The sequence below is a fragment of the Leptopilina heterotoma genome, unplaced genomic scaffold (genome assembly GCF_015476425.1).
Source record: "Leptopilina heterotoma isolate Lh14 unplaced genomic scaffold, ASM1547642v1 Lhet_14, whole genome shotgun sequence".
Taxonomy (NCBI): domain Eukaryota; kingdom Metazoa; phylum Arthropoda; class Insecta; order Hymenoptera; family Figitidae; genus Leptopilina; species Leptopilina heterotoma.
In genome coordinates, this window is record NW_025110859.1 from 491859 (window position 1) to 510055 (window position 18197).

The 18197-nt window shown below is 29.5% G+C and overlaps 2 protein-coding genes across 4 annotated transcripts in view; one reads left to right on the top strand and one right to left on the bottom strand.

Annotated features, from left to right (window-relative positions):
• LOC122497919 (cytohesin-1) overlaps nt 1-18197 on the top strand; it is a 96583-nt gene that overhangs the window by 37068 nt on the left and 41318 nt on the right. The gene's annotated exons all lie outside the window — the stretch shown is intronic.
• On the bottom strand, nt 13845-16728 carry LOC122497920 (zinc finger BED domain-containing protein 4-like). The gene is made up of 2 exons (XM_043605346.1): nt 15365-16728; nt 13845-15293 (listed from the first exon to the last, which is right to left on the bottom strand). The coding sequence occupies exon 2, from the start codon at nt 14679-14681 to the stop codon at nt 14067-14069; it is 615 nt and encodes a 204-aa protein (XP_043461281.1). The 5' UTR covers nt 14682-15293; nt 15365-16728; the 3' UTR covers nt 13845-14066.

Below are 18197 nucleotides of genomic sequence, written 5' to 3' on the forward strand. Positions count from 1 at the left end.
AAAAAGCACAGTTTTGAGTGTTTTAGTATAAAAACAATTGATCTCCTACATTCTGAAATATATGAAAAATATCTTTCATCGCTTTATTGATGAGTCAACTTAAAAAAGAGAAGAAAAAATATGACATCGCTAGAGAATTTTTGGAATATTTTACTTCTAGTTTTACTGCAGTATGACAAATTGATTTTTAAAAATACACTTTTCTCTGGAGAATTTATTTTTATAGTTTTCGATGGTAAATAAAAATATGTATTAAATTTTTTTTCGTGGAGAGTGGGCGATCAAATGCGATCTGCAAATGGTTTGTGTTTACATGGATCACTGGATCTATTCTCGCTCGATGACGTTCAATCCTTTTATATTTTAGTGACCTCGTGCCGTTAAAGCACGTTAAAGCATTTTTCTTCATCGATTCCAATCGATATAAATAAATATTCTATGGGACTGAAAAAATCGTACAAATGCTCCGAAAGAATCTCAAAGTAGTTTTTAAAATTTTGCTTTGTGGCGAATTTAACTTGTCGGCTAAAATTTCATACGATGTTTTTCATGAATAAAATTATGATTTAGATATACAGAAAAATATTTCAAGAGACGAGAATATTATAAACAGTATATGGTGTTTATAAAAAAATATAGGAAAATTATCTATAGAGTTTTATCAGGTTTTTTTTTAGTTCGCACACGACGGGAAAAGTAGTCTAGACTTTACATATCTTGAATTTAATTGCAATTTTCTTGATCCTGAGATATTCTGAAAACGCGAAGATAAATATCCGGAGATTTGAAATGTAAGCCTTGAGATGTCGAGAGTCATCGTCCGTTATGTAAATAGGCGCAGAAAAATCTATGTGGGTTCTTTATTTCCACAGACACCTTTGTTTTTCTTTTTTCTTTTCTTTTACTATAATTTTGCTTTTTCCGTCTATTGTCAGTTTTAGTATTTATTTCCCTTTTTCCTTATTCTTATAATTATTATAGTAAAATGAATTTAATCGATAATAAGATACATAATATAAATAAAGAAAAAATAAAATCACGGAAAATTTTTCTTTTCGAATGAAATGAAAGGCAATTTTCGGAAGTTTTATAAAAAGAAATGAAAGAAATTCTTTAATAAAATCTGGATTTGATCCAAATAAATATATTATATCGGCCTTGCGTGTACCATCTATTAAAATTGATTATTAAAAAAACATACAAAAACCAAGTAGGAAGTTGGAGAAAGCAAAATAAATATCTCTTGAATTTATGATGTCGATTAAAAAAAAATTTTTATCTTCCTTTCTTCCAAGATGAATACCAAAATAACATAAATTATTATTTATGGATTTGTTTTATTTTTGTCAATTTTATTTTATATTCTATTTTAAAATACTGTGTTTATCTAATTTTCAATTTTAATTAATTATTCTAAATATAATTTTTAATTTGCAATTTTAATTTTAATGAATTTTTCATTTCTTTCTGTTTCAGGTGAGTTGAAATTATCATTGAAGAATTCTAGAAAAATTTACCAAAAAGAAGAGATGAGTTGACATTAGATAAGTGGATGAAAAAAGGTCTTTATTAAGTGAATCAACGACCGTGTGAGTATCAATTTGCTAATCATTTCTGATATAAAATGCAAGAGACTTTACCTGTTGCTGAATCATTGAGTCAATCATGTAAAAATTCCGACGATTTCAATGTCGTAATTCCAATGTCGTTACTACCTTTTCACGTGACGCATGTGTTTTAATTTTTTTAAGAAACGAAATTTACGATTACAAAAAACGTCAAAGTAAACTTGAAGAAATTTTTTTTTAAAAATAAGAAAATGACACGAGATAAATTTGTAGATTAATGATAATGGTCAGCTGTTTGCCTTGCCTTTAGTCAAAGGGCAGAGTGCAAATTCTCAACAACCGGTAACTTTTTTTAATATCCTTGTCAAGAGTAATTATTCCGAAAAAAAGTTAATCTTTTTTTAGTTTATTATTATCTTTTTTTATAGCAGTCATTTTTTACAATAAAGTACAAACTTGAATTTTAATTCAATTTTGATTATTATGCTATAATAATCAAATTTTTTGATAAAAAACGGTAAATTCATATTTAAAGTTTTTTAAAGTTATTTATTTATTTCTATTTATTATTATTCATTTTTTATTGTTTATAATTTAAACTAGAAAAAATGTATTTAAAATTTTTTAAAAATATTTATTATATAATAAATATTTTGTTTTTGTTTACAAATGTTTTTGAGATGATTCAATGACTCTAAACGCAATTTTTAACCTGTCGATCTCAATGACAAAAGAATTATCAAACGATCCTTGAACTCTGACCGATTACATTTTCTACAAGCTCTCTTTCTCTCTCTGTACGACGTTAAATTATTTTATTAAACTTCTATTTACACCGCGAACTCATTAATCCAAGATTCTATCGAACTTGAGTCATGAATATTGCAAATATTGTTTTCATATTATTTTAAAAGTTTCAAACTTTCCAATATTCTTATCACAAAAACGGTTTTTTTTATTTTTTATGTTAATTTTATTACGTTTTACTAATTATTTTATTTTAAATTTCAAATTTTTCTCATTTTTGCTTCCTCATAAAGGAAGCTTTGTATTAGCAAAATTTTGGATTGTCATTTTTTGACATATTTATAAATTTTTTTTTATTATGCCTAATACTTTAGTACTTTATATATGCACAGGGACTCCCCGTATAAATGTTCTAAATAAATAAAAAAAAATTTCGACGTATTTTGACCTCCGAAGTCCAAAAAACGGATTTTAAAAATTTGTCCCGATGTGTGTGTGTGTGTGTGTGCTAACATTACATTTGCCTCAATATCTCAGAACGGGAAAGAGCTAAAGCCCTCAATTTTTTTTTAAATTGTAGGTCTCCCCGGGGGACATAAAATGAGAGTATTTTCAGCCCGATTCATGAAGTTTAACTATTTTTTTTTGCATTTTTCATTTTGTAAAAAAATGTTTTTTGGACATGACTTAAAAAAATGTTAGGACACTTATAAATGTTTTTCTTTAGTTTTGTAGAGTTTTTCAGACGCATCTTTTGATCCCTAATTGAACATTTTTCGTCCATATTAACCGGAGATATTAAACTTTTAAAAATCTAAAATTTTGAAAAATAAGGCTTTTATAAAAAAATTTTTAAATTATGTAAAAGTAACTTCAAAAAATTATTACCAACTTGAAGAGCATTAAAAAACGCTTCGATTGACCTATTTTTGAACCTGATTTGGTCAAAAATTATCGAATTATTGGTATTTGAAAAATCAAAAATTGTGGAAAATATAATTTTGTCAACATTCTTGTTTATTATAACCATCTTATAGAATATATAAAAACACATTTTTTGGACCAAGATTTAATGATTTTTAACCCTTTTATAAAAAGTAATTCTTATATTTCAATTATTATTATTTTTATGAGGAAGCAAAGTGTTCATGAAATGAACACCAAAATTATAAAAATGTACAACTTGGCAGCGGTTTTTAAAAAATAATTCCTTCAAAAATTTTCAAGTATAATAAGGTCAATGTGTTTTTAATTATTTATCTAATGAAATTTAATTATCTTGCACCTATATTATTTCATTTCGAATTTTCCCGGAATTATTCAATTATTAGGTATTTTATATTAATTATTTTATCCAGATAATTAATTAATTCAATTAGGTATTATCCCCAGCAAGGTTAATTTCTTTTTTTCAGTTTTAATTTTAAATTATATTCCTAGGCGCAGTAGTTATTATTTTCTGTAGTACATATATAGCTATTGTTAAAATTTAAATTTATTAGTCGAGTTAATTTCACTAATTATTAATTATCATCGATACTTCTTATAAGATTATATTCTGGGTATCAGTTTCATTATCCCAGGAATACTGGAGATTTCTTGTTGCGTCTTGGTACATGGAGATAACGACCTTGGAAGATCAACTTTCCAAGTTGATGGAGATCCTCAGTCATTAACTTAATTTTTAAAAATATGTTCTTGAAAAAGAGGGAAAAGAATGAGAGACTGAAAATTGAGGGAGAGATTTATTTCTGAATAAAGTAGAAAATAATCATTATAATACAGTACATATTTTCTAATTACATTAATTAATTTTTGTTAATTCACTCAAGTTATTAGTGTTCAATTGAAGGAAAGCCAAAAAGTTCTCCTCTACTGTTTTTTTTCTGATAAAAAAAATGATATCAAATAAAAGCGAATTCGGTCTCTGTTGTTTCTTGGAAAATTAAATTGCGTCTGGGAAGAAGCTAGAGATGGATTTTTTTTGTTTTTTTTGCGCTTGAGAGACTCGAAAGAGGTAAAACTGTCGCGAACAGGCTCTCGCAACTATCCGACAAGGAAATGCGAACTAACGACAAAAAAGGATTTCTTCAAAGTCCCTTCCGTCTAGCGCCAACACACAACCGGTCTGAAACATCGGTTGCCATAAGTTCCTTACGATTTTTACTCAAGGCAATATTATTATATTAGTTGACGGAAGTTCCTTGACCCTTCCTCAAAGGTTACACTTTGTATTTTCCACATCTAAAGGAAAATTTACTCTCCTGATTATTTACAATTCCCTTATTTATTACAAGTCCCTCTTTGTTTACAATATCAAAAAGGAAAATTTTCCATTTTAGGAGATTAATAATCCTCTTTAATTTCTCTAATGGAACATTAATCTCTTTCTGTAAATTATCTCCATTGGTTTAAATAAGTGAGTGCTTCCTTTTCTGAATTAAGAGTAAATTCTGTCAGATAAAACTTCTTCTTCTTCTAGATTCTTTATTCTCAAAATCCGATCAATTTTGAATGATAGTTTTATACGATCTAAATATTTTCCAAAATTGCTACGCGAATTAAAAGTTAATAACAGTGTAGCAGCTTTTTTTACGTCTACCTCAAGGCATCTAGACTCTAACCTAATTACTGTGGGAAAATATAATCTACCAAGACTTTTTGACTCTCATAAGCAGATGTTTTTCAGATTACGGTACACACTCACATATATAAATGCGAAATGACCTGTATCCTCGCCTGTATACAGTCCATAATGTTTTCAGGAACTGTCGTATAGTATATGAAACTGGTGGCTAATGACGACTACTCTCATTTAATTAAAAAAACATCTATTTTATTCTTCCTTGAAATCCCGGGAGGATCTTATTAAAAGACATCATCATAAATAAAATGGAGGGAGAAAAATGCCGCACCTGTAATTCTGCCTTCGGAAGCCCGTACAGCTGTGAACTCATGAACACATCATATGACGTATGAGCATTATAGAAAATCAAGGTTCGCATCGTTGACTACAAAAATGTCGAACCGCCTGCATTCCACAGCTGCTTTTAACGATTTGCGAAATGACCCTCTTTTTCTTTCAGTTATTTTAACGTTAGTAATCGTTAATAATCGTTCCGCATATATAATAAAAGTGCAATATTCCTTTTCCGAGCCAATCCTTGGAGTTTATAATAATGCACACGCTTTAATTCCCGTTAAGTACACTGGGCCAGAACTTTATCTAAAAGCTCTTTCAATGTATTATATAAATAAATTGTGCGTAAACAGGTTTTTCTCATCATTTGCATTTTCTATTGGAAATTGGCGGGTCTCTCTTTGCGTTTAAAGTTATGGCATATAAGGTTTAATTGTTTTTACAGTACCTTGTGAGATTTTCGCATTTTTTAAATGAACGCATTGTGGTTTGTGGTTGGTTTTATTCTATCATTTATATTCAGTCTACGTTTTATCTCACACTTTTCATGAGTACATTATTCTATTCAATCACAGATATAACGAGCTCCGAATAATGGTTCCTTGGCCATATCTTTCTTTGATTCAAAGATATGATGCTAGTTGGTCCCAACAGAAAGCTAAACTCTTCTCCTAACTATATCATCCTTATTGAGTGATTTTTAATAAATGTTGAAAAAGCACAGTTTCTCAGAAAGAACAGGGTTGTCACAGGTCAGGGAATTCAGGGAAAGTACACTGGAAAAAATGATATTATCGATTTTGTCATACGAGTATGGTTAGGACGTATATAGCTAAAACAGCAATACTGTATTTTTCTTCAAGTACAGCATACATATGGCTGAAACAGCAATTCTGTATGGCTGTTCCATATCCACCAATATAATATGTAAAAATTGTCCATTTTTATGGCAGTACCATAAATATATTTTTTTCAGTGATAGAATTAGTCAGGGAAAAGTCAGAGAATTTTATTAAAAAAATAGGAAAAAATTTAATTTTTAGAATTCATAAGAAAACTCTGAATTTTTGTGTCTTTTTTGATTGCCTCATAAACTATGAAATTACCACGAATTCTAAGGGGCTGTCCATAAATTACGTAAGACATTTTTTGGGTAAATTTGACCCCCCCCCCTCCCCCCTCGTAAGATATTTTACATACATTAGCGCCATTTTTCCTATTGTTCGTAAGATCTTGCTGACCCCCCCTCTCCCCTAAATGTCTTACGTAATTTATGGACGGCCCCTAATACAAACCCTTCAATTTTCTCTATTTCTGACAAAAAATTCTTCTTAAATAACTTAATTCTTAAAGAACTATCATAAAAGTTTAATTATAAATTATTTAATGAATAATTTTACTTAAATATTCTAAAATTCATTGAATTTTAAAAGAGTTGCGATTTTCATAAATAGATCAACTTCAAAAGGATTAATTTTAAATTGTAGAAAATTTCAATTTTTAATGACTGATTAGAAAGGATTTAGATTTTTAAAAAATTTTAATAATTCAAATTTTTCTGAATTTAGTTAAATTTTTGAAAATATTGAATTTATAGAAGAATTTTATTTGAAAACACTAAAAAAATTGAATTTAGAGAAGTTACAAGTGATTGCAGAAATTCAATTGTTAAATTTTTTTTTAAATTTACAGGGTTGTCACAGGTGAGGGAAAGTAAAACTGGTCAGGAAAATCAGGGAAAGGTCAGGGATTTTTATAAAAAGTTCTGGAAAATCAAATTTTTTAAATGCATAATTTGTGTCTTTTTTGTTTTTCAAAAAGGTTTTAATTTGAAATTTTATAAAATTTCAATTATTAATGAATTTAATTAGAAATTTTAAAGAACTTAGCTTTCTGAAAAATTTTAATAATTCAAATTTTTCTGAAATTAGTTAAATTTTTTAACAAATATTTAATTAATTATTAAAAATAATGGATTTATAGAAGAATTTTAGTTAAAGACACTAAAATACTTGAATTTTGAAGAAGTTACAGATAATTGCAGAAATTCAATTATTTTCGAAACTTTTCCTCAATTCAATGGTTTTCAATATATTGTTATATACCTAATTCATTAATCACTATATTCATATTGACTTATTTCGAGATAGGGATTTTCTGAACATTGTCCAGTGTAAATATTTTGTACATGACGATTTAGAACTTGTACTTCCCGTGCAGAAATTAAAATGTGGGCCTGATAGGGTACTAGACAGTTTTCCCGATCTCTGGTGTGGCTCTGGGTAGAGAAACTGACCAGTGCCCGACTAGTGTGTGACGCTGTTCCCGACCAATGCCCTACTTAGGGAAAAACTGGTCAGGGCCTCGTCAGTTTTTCTTAAAATTGCCCTATTTTGTGAGGCTAATTTTATTCAAAAGAAATTACAATAAAATTACTGTAATTAAAAATATTATCATATTAGAAACATAATGAACATATTCATTACACCCAGAGAAAAATATTATTATCATTTTTTTTTAATTGTTTATACTCCTGCCCTATTGGCCTTACGCACTTCGACAAGAGTCCCCGAGAAATACTTTTTGGATTAAGCATAACTATTCTACTAAGAAATTTTCTATATATTAACCTAATTTGCGTCTACAGCCGACTTTATTAGGAGTACTCGCATTACGCCTGGACCACCCGTCAATGGGTGAGAAAAATATTATTTAAACCAAATATATTTTATTTGAGTTAAATAAACGTATATTTGTCTCAGAACCAACTAGACTTTTTATTTCTTTTAAATAAAAATTTTATTCGACACAAGTAAAACATATATTTGAGATAAATAAAATTTTATTTAAACCAAATAAAATTTATTTCAAACAAATAAAAAGTCTAGTTGGTTCTGAGACAAATATACCATTTCTCTGGGTGTATACATATATACAACATATTTATACATAACATAATGAGGTATTATAGTCATTTTGACTAATTTAAAAGTGAAAATGATAAAAATAATATAATTTTAAGAATAGAAAAACTTAAAAATTTTTGAAAAATATAATTTTTGGTTTTATGATTGATTCATTTTTCTTTTGGAGGTTTTTGCTCCTTTCTGCCTCCTTAATTTTATAATATTAATAAAGGTTATAATTTTTGATTTCAAATGTATAAGTAATAATTAATATTTATTTAATAAATATTTTTTTCAAATTTATTAATTATGTTTAAAAAATAGTCATTTAATATTGAAGGTGTTAAATTTAACAATCTCTCCGAATCATTTTCTCACTTTAAGCTAATATAATATAAAATAATTATTATTATTAAAATAATATTTTATATATATATATATAAACCAAATGATAAATTCATCCTATAAATTAACAATTATTAAAATTCATGAAGTATAATTTATTAATAATTGTTTATTTATTATTATTTTTTAAATTCGTAATTTTTATTTTTAAATAAATGTATAATAATTAATTATTTAATAACTATTATTATTCGTTATTTATAATTTAGTTGTTATTATTAATAAATAAACTTTATTATAATATTGTACTTAAAGAAAAAAAAATTATGTGTATTTTCGTTTTTTAAATATATTACCATAATTATTTTATAAAGTGTTTTAAAAGAACACGCTTTTTTAACTTAACCTTTAATTCGTTTTTACGATCAAATGTTTTACTTGACACTAATGATTTAACATATGTATTATTAAAATCGCCATCTGCTAAATCGTGTAATGAAACTCTAAAATTCCTAATCGACACAGGTGCTTCTATTTCATTGATAAAAATCACGAGTCTCAAAAACTATGACATAAGAAATTCTAAATCTGTTACCTTAAGCAGTATCTCTCCTTCAGCACCTCTTCAAACTCAAGGCGAAATCGAAATTAAATTGCAACTTTACAAAAATTCTACTTTCGCTAAATTCCACCTAATAAACAATTTAACATATATTCCATTCGATGGTTTATTAGGACAAGACTTCTTCCAGAAACAAAAGAGTCAAATCAATTTCGATAAATCTACGATCTCAATCAAGGCTTTCTCAGTGCCCATTCCTCTTTTTCAAAATACGCCTCAACTCGTCAAATCGCAAACTTCAATCAATGCTAGAACTGAGACTGTCATTCTTGCAGATATCATAAATCCACTAAATCTTAAAGAAGGGATAATAAAATCTCAAAGTTTAAACAAAGAAAACGACTTACTAATTCCAAATGCAATTGTAAATATTTCAAAAGAAAATCAAGCATTAATTACGATTATTAATGCATCTAATAACAGAAAATTAATTCGAACTCCTAGATTAGCGGTAGAGCCAATGCCGCAAAACAAAGATAAAATCAATACAGTTGCTATCTATAATCTAAATAAAAAATCCAAAAATTCGGATAGGTTAAAAATCTTAAATCAATCTCTGAGACTCGATCACTTAAATCCTGAAGAAAAACTCTCTGTAAAATCTATTTGTGAAGATTTCGAAGATATCTTTTATCTACCTGGGGATTATTTAACTAAAACCAACGCTATAACTTGTGATATTCGAACGGTTAATGATATCCCGATACACGTAAAAACTTATAGGTATCCCATAAATATAACATAAAGCTGAGGTTAGTAAACAAATAGATAAAATGCTAAAACAAGATATCATAAAACCTTCCATGAGTCCATGGTCAAGTCCACTTTGGGTAGTACCAAAAAAGTTAGATGCGTCAGGCGAGCGTAAATGGCGCGTAGTAATTGATTATCGAAGTTTAAATGAGATAACAATTGGTGATGCATATCCGATGCCTCATATAGATGATATACTAGATCAATTAGGCCATTCTCAATACTTTACTACTTTAGATTTAGCTAATGGTTTTCACCAAGTTCCAATAAATCCAAAAGATGCCGCTAAGACTGCCTTTTCTACTTCAGATGGGCATTACGAATTTACACGAATGCCCTTCGGTTTAAAAAATGCCCCAGCATATTTTCAAAGGTTAATGAATTCGGTTCTTTTAGGCCTAAACAAAAATCAATGTTTTGTTTACCTCGATGACATCGTTATCTACGGGTCATCTCTCGAAGATCATAACACTAAATTGATAAATGTCTTTCAAAGACTTCGCAACAACCAACTTCAACTTCAACCTGACAAATGCGAATTCTTGAGACAATCTTGCGAATATTTAGGTCATATAATTACAAAAGACGGTGTAAAACCAAATCCACGAAAAATCGAAGCTATACAAATCATGCCACGACCTCAAAATGCAAAACATATAAAAATATTTTTAGGAATGGTCGGATATTATAGAAAATTTGTTAAAAATTTCGCAACTACCGCAAAGCCATTAACACTATTGTTAAAAAATGATTCAGTTTTCGTATGGTCAGAAGCTCAGCAAAAAGCATTTCAAGAATTAAAAGAAATTCTAATTAAGAAACCATTATTGCAATACCCATCTTTCTCTGAACCCTTTATAGTTACTACCGATGCTTCTAATGGAGGCATTGGGGGTATTTTATCTCAATTAAAAGATTCTAATGATTTACCTATTGCTTATTATTCGAGAACCTTGAATAAAGCTGAAGAAAATTACTCAACAACAGAGAAAGAACTCTTAGCTATCATTTGTACAATCGAGAATTTTAGACCTTATCTCTATGGAAAAACTTTTACTATTTACACTGATCACAGACCACTTCAATGGCTTTTCAATTGCAAAAATCCTTCATCAAAACTCGTTAGGTGGCGACTCAGGTTAAACGAATATCAATATGTTATCAAATACAAACCTGGTCGAATTAATTCAAATGCTGACGGACTCTCTAGACTCTTGCCGAATCCAAATGGGACTGACGAAATTAACAAAACTGACGTCATATTTCAAATTAACAGCAACACTGATATTGAAAAAACTTATCAAAATTTTATAAAATTCCATTATACTAACATGGAAATTATACAATTTGAAAAAGAAAATAACTCCCTCGACAAATTACGGGAACCTGTTGCGTTATTTTGGTCCCAAGATCTTGATAAAACAAACCAATACTCCGAGTATTTGACATCTCAATTCGATATGATTACCATTATCTCCTCATACAACGGAATCTCTAAAGTACAAAGTCAAAATCAAACATTCTTTCTCCTCTATCCAAAGAATCTGCATTTCGAGAAATTAGAATACAAAAATATTTTTGAAACTTTAAAACAACTAAAGTCGGAAATCGGTACACAAAACTTCGTTTTAATACCGCCAAACAAAAGTCCAAACATCAAACCAAGTTTTTTAGACGAAATGTTAAAATTCATTTTTCCCGTAAACGAAATAAAAATTTTCAACATCTCTAGAATTACCCCTAAGAATCGAAACGAGATAAAAATAATTTTCGAGGAAAATCACAGTAGCAAGTTAGCTGGCCATTACGGATTCAACAAAACCTACTCAAAAATAAAAGAAAATTACTATTGGCCAAACATGAAATCTGACATTCGAAAATGCATAAAGACCTGTCATTCTTGTCAAATGAACAAAACTAATTTTAAACCAACTAAGCAACCAATGGAAATAACAACCACCGCTCACAAACCTTTTGAACGTTTAGCCATTGATATTGTAGGACCATTACCTTTGACAGAATCAGGCAATAGATTTATTTTAACATCTCAAGACGATCTCACAAAATACTTTCTCGCTTTTTCGGTGCCAGATCACGAAGCAAAAACTATTGCAAAACTATTGGTAACGATTTTCACTAAATTCGGAATTCCTCAAAGCTTCCTTTCTGATCAAGGTACAGAATTTATGTCTAAACTCATAAAAAAATTAAGCGATTTATTCAAAACTAAACATTTGTCAACTACAACTTATCATCCACAAACAAATGGTGCATTAGAACGATCCCATCTCACTTTAAAAGACTATTTGAAACATTATGTCAAACCTAACCAAACGGACTGGGACGAATACTTAGAATTTGCTATGTTTAGTTACAATACATCGACTCACAAATCAACTAATTACACGCCTTATGTACTTCTCTTTGGATCAAAAGCATACACTGAAAAACTGTTGGTAGAGCAGTTCCGCTATTGACTGTTGTGCAGCGCTACTTAACTTTAAACTCACAGCTCTATCAAAATTAGGCGAGTTGCTCTCCTAAACTTGACTACCAATGGCGTTGGCGAGTGGCTGCTTGACAAAAAGGGCACCAGCTCTATCAAAAAGGAGAGTTGCTCGCCCAAAAAGGAGAGTAACTCGCCCAAAAATAAAGTGAGCTGTGCGTTTCTTTTTAACGCAGCAGTTCACCGCATTGGGCGAACAGCTCTACCAACAGTTTTTCAGTGTACTTACCTTCATCAATCACACAAGAACCCAAATTCTATTACTCTTATGATGACTATGTTCGTGCTTTAAAAAATAAACTCAATGTCTCTTTTAAAATCGCTAGAGAAAATATAATAAAATCAAAAATGAGTAGTAAACACTATTATGATAAAAAGAGCAATCCTAAAACATTTAATGTAGATGACCTTGTTTGCATTTTAAATAAACAAAATACATTAGGACTAAATAAAAAACTATCTCCTCGCGTAAAAGGACCTTATAAAATAACAAAAGTTAATGACAATCAAACTGTAAATTTGCAAGTAGGAAAAAGAGAAGTAAGATATCATACTAACATCCTACAACATTATTTTACAGATGAAAGCGACAATCTTTCTCGTCCTTCTACTTCCAACACTTATCCTTAGTCAACCTTACACAAACAAACCATTAAGTCATAGGGATGTGCAGTTTGAGAAAAAAGTCGACTTTCGAGTTTCGACCGATTTTCGAAGCCATCGACTTCACAAGTCGACCGATCGAACAAAAATAGTCGAGTTTTTCAACTTTTTTCGACTTTCAGGATGAAATGAAATAAAGACTTGTAAACTAACTTATAAATTCTTTTATTTTGGTAATTTAAAAACCTACCAACATTAAACATTTAAAAAAATAAATTTTCTTGAAAACTTCTAAATCTTTGCTTAAAAATATTTGCTATCCAAACTGCGAAGAAAAATAATTTTGTCTAGGTTTTTACCTGAAATTCGATTTCTTAATTGTGTGGCAATAAGCCCTGCGTGTGAAAAAAGGCATTCGGCAGGAACGGAGGTAGCCAAGAAAGGTAAAAATTTGAGAGAAATCTGATAAACATGGGGGTATTCTCCCTTTATGAATTCCCAAGACTTTAAAGAATTTGGATTTGTTTTCCTATCAATAATTGGTCTATTTAAATATTGACGAAATTCAACAGGCAATCCTCCTGCAGTATCAGAATTTGTGACACTAACTTTTTGTTGAATTGAGTGATCAAAAGCAGACCAAAAACGTTCCTTATCATTATTGGCAGGTTTATCCAATACTTGGGATGATCTTCGACTCGAATTTAGAGAATCAACTGCAATTAGGTCTTCAACTAATTTTCCTGTAAAATTTATTTTAATTGCTTTAATTTTTTTATTATATTTTTTATATTTTATACTTAATAACTATTTTTATTTCTTACCTACATGACGTATTGCACTTGATTCAGTTAGTGGATTGCTGAAAGCATCTCGCTTAAACCTAGGGTCTAAAAGAGTTGCTGACGCATAAATCTTAACGGCTTCGAGATTCGAAAATTTCGCATCAATTAAAGAGAGTTGTTTTTGCTGTAGGTTAAAACCTACCGCCGTTGCAGGGACAAATTCTTTAATTTTCTGAAAAAATATAATTTATTTATTTTAATTTTTTTATAATCATAAACTGTTTATATTATGACAACCTTTCATTAATTATTCAAAAATTTATAATTGTACTCACATTTTTCATTATATGAATTAAGGGTATGCATTTGCTTAAAGTTACTGTCTTCTCTGATGAGAATTCCAACGTAACTTGCCACAGTAGCTTCAACAAGTCTCGGACTTCAGTTAGAGCTTCTATTTCATCGCTGCTCAACATGCTAGGTGGTTTGGATTTTGTATTTTTTTCTCTTTGGATTTTCATCAGTATAATTGTTACAAAATCCGCAAAACTTAAAAACCTTTCTAGCATGTTGAAACAGGAATTCCATCTGGTTCTAACTTCCTGTATTAATTTTACAGGTATAGTTCCTCTGTCACCCTCTTTTTGGAGTTTCTCCAACTCCGAAGATGCGACTTCGCTTCGTCGAAAAAAGCGTACAATTCTTTTGACTTTGATGATAAGATTTTTTAAAATATCTTGAGAATCAGAGGGATTTGATCCTCTTTCAATATCACTTTCAATATCATTTTCTGCAGCCTCTGCTTCAGCATCATCAATATCATTTTCATCTTCAGGAATTTCCAGGGGATTATCCTTTTCAGAAGGAACTTTTTGTTGTGAGAGACCAATGCATGCCTGTCCTATATTGTTTATACTGTGAGCCATGCAACTTATATGTTTTTGCAATCCGAATTCTTCTTTTACTGCTCCCTTTATATTTGCACCTCCGTCTGTGACAACAGCTACAATTTGCTCATAATTAATACTCCACGTTTTGCAAATATCATTTAAAACTTTACGTAAGTACGAAATTGTTTTCCTTTCTGTCAGTTGCTTTGCGCAAAGTTCTATTGACGATATTTCAGTTCCTGCAAAAAAAGTAAATTTGAATAAGCAAATTCAAAAATGAAATAATTGATTTAAATTACTTTTTTTAAGCAACATAATAGTGAAAGTAAAAAAATAAAATTTTACCATCCAAGAAGTGAGCAGTAACGCCTAAGTAAGACCTCATAGTGCTTACATGAGTCCAAATGTCAGCACTTAGGCAAATAGATGTACATTTGGAAAGCACTATAGAAAACTTTAATTGTAACTCGATATATTTATTTTCTAGTTTTTTTGTCAATGTGTTTTCAGAAGGAATACGATAATGTGGTTGAATTGCTTTGGCGAAAGCTTTAAATCCCGATCGCTCAGGTGTACGCAAAGGCATATCGTCTTTTACCAGCATAAAAAGTAATGCATTTGTAACAGCAATATCCCTATGTCCTCCAGCTAAAAAAAAATTTTGTTAAAAAAAAAATTCAAGTTTTTATTAAATCAAGTACAAACAATCAAATATTTACCAGAAAATGAAACAGCATTACTAATGCACTTGTCCATCGGCCCAAGAGATATTTTAGAAGCTGATGTAGAAATACTAGATTTATTTGTTCCACTTTCAAATGTAGAAGGCGCGTCTATTACAATTGTATCAACATCCTTACTCATAGAAGTCTAAATAAAATAAATTTTATTATATAATTTTTGTCTACAAAAATGAATGAATTACTCATTTTTACTAATACACTGTAATAAAAGTAATGTAATTTTACATGCTCAGCTTGCGAGGAGTACCTTTACTAAGTTATGTGTTAATAGTTAAACTTTAAAAAATGATTTACACAAAAATAAAAATTTTTTATAAGTATTTTTAAATATAAAAGAAATCTTATTTTTATATAAATTATTTCCCAAAGCTCATTATATGTATAATGATTAATCAGTATCAATCTGTTATTTCGTTGTTTATTAAAATCAGTTAACAAAAATTTTACATAATTATAAGTTTAAAAATTAAGTTCAAAATTGTAACTAGGCATAAAATGCTATCAATAAACAACCAAACAACAGATTGATACGGATTAACTTTAATGAAATAACAAGCACCAATTTTATGCTAAGTGTAACGAATATCTTGACCCCCCCCCTAACCCCTAAAGCGTTATGTAATATAAGTATGGTCTCTTACTACATATTCATGTAATTTTACAGTTTAAATTGCAAAATACAATACCTTTTTTACAGTGCACATATCAGTAAAATTGTTTAGTTTATGTTTTCGTACCTGAATTTCATTATTCGACTCAAAAGGATCTTCCGTCCTATCTTTTTCTAGATGAGAGAATTTCATTCTCTTAACATTTGTAGGTTGCTGCTTCGCAATCACTATCTGATGAGCAGACTTTAAATGGTTTGCCAAAGTAGTAGTACTACTATTGTACACGTATTCTTTACCGCAATTATCACATTTCACTTTGGTGTTTTTTTCTATTTTTCGAAAATAGCACCACACAGCACTTGGAGCCATCGTAATAAATAAACTATATTAACAAAGATTTATTGCCGCCACAACCGACTTTTCGAGGAAGGTGTATTCAGGATTAATCAGTATCAGATTAATTATGAAAATCTGAACACGTGTTGACTTCCCTTATAGCGAATTTTCAATTAAGCTTAAGATTATTTTCATGCTTTCATGCGTATGTACACTCTTGACCAGAAATACATATACGTAGGTATAGGTCTGCTTTTTTGTCACGTGTTTATGTGCGTATGCCGTGTAAAAGTGTCAAAGCAAAAGTCGAAAGTCGATCGTCAAAAGTCGATAATAATCGACTTTCTGCAGTTATAACTCGATAAGAAATAATCGACTTTTAACTCCAGTAAGTCGATTTTAGTCGAAACTCGAAGTCGGTTTGCACATCCCTATTAAGTCATACAAGTGGAATCCTTTATGACAAAATAGGAATAGCTCGAATATCCAATTCAAAACTAACCCTTCTAGCTCATATTAACTTTACTCATTTAAATGATGCTCGTATGATAATAGCTAATAATATAATTCAAAGTCAATTTCTCTGCAAAAAATTATCAAACATGCCTTATGTACGAGGACATGTTAGTTTTAATTGCGATAGATCTTTACGATTAATATTCGAATTACTAGACGAAATTAACAGAAAAAGAGAAATTCTCCAGCAATTGACTATTATAACTCTAGAACGTAAACGCCGCGGATTAATTAACAGTGTTTCTTATGCAATTAATTGGTTATTCGGTATACCCGATGCCGATGATGCCGAATATTATTCTGAAAGCATTCATAAGTTCGTTAACGACAATAATCAAGTACAAACTCTTCTGAAATCTCAAATACAAGTTATCTCTAATACTATTAAAAGTTTTAACAATTCAGTATATTCTCTGAAATCTCAGGAGGCAATATTGAATTTTAATTCAAAAAAGCTTAATGATTTTATGACAAACATTAATGCTGAGACCTCAATTCTTCATGTAGAAACATTAATTACATATCAAATATCAACCATTTCAGAATTAGCAAATAAGCTTTCTAGAGATTATAGTGAATATATAGATGCTGTTAATTTAGCCAAATATAATATCACCATTAATAATTACCCCTAAAATATTATTAGAAGAATTAAATAAATATGAAGGAGAATACGAATTATTAATTTCTCCAAATAAAGAACACTTTCCGTTACTATATAAATTATTAAAAGTAGCTGTATTTCATACAGACAAAATTACTATATTTAGTATACGAGTTCCACTGATATCGAAAATTCAATTTGATCTTTACCAATTGATACCAATGCCAATTCAACATGCCAATACCTCAATATTTTCATATATTGTTCCTAAATACCAATATCTCCTATTATCCCAATCAAAAATACAATTCCTTCCCTTAAAAGAATTGTCAGATTGTTTCGAGTACTTAAAGGGAAAGTACGTTTGTTTCAACGCACACACCATCCAAGTCACGGAACAACCCGAATGCGAAGTTCAACTGCTACTACCTCACACAAATGTTCTACCTGAAGATTGCCAAATCAAGACAACGAAAGCCGTCATTGAAACCTGAAAATTCGCTGGAAACAACCAATGGTTTTATGTGTTGCAGAAACCGACAACACTTACGATCATCTGTAATAATGGAAAACAAGATATAACGGATGTAATCCTTCATCAAACTGGATTAATTTCGTTAGAATCTCATTGCAAAGGCTATACTAATCGTTATGCATTAGAAACGACAGATTTTGCTGACAAAAATTTAACATTCTATATACCAAATGTTAGTATAATCTCGGATGATTGTTGCATCAAAGA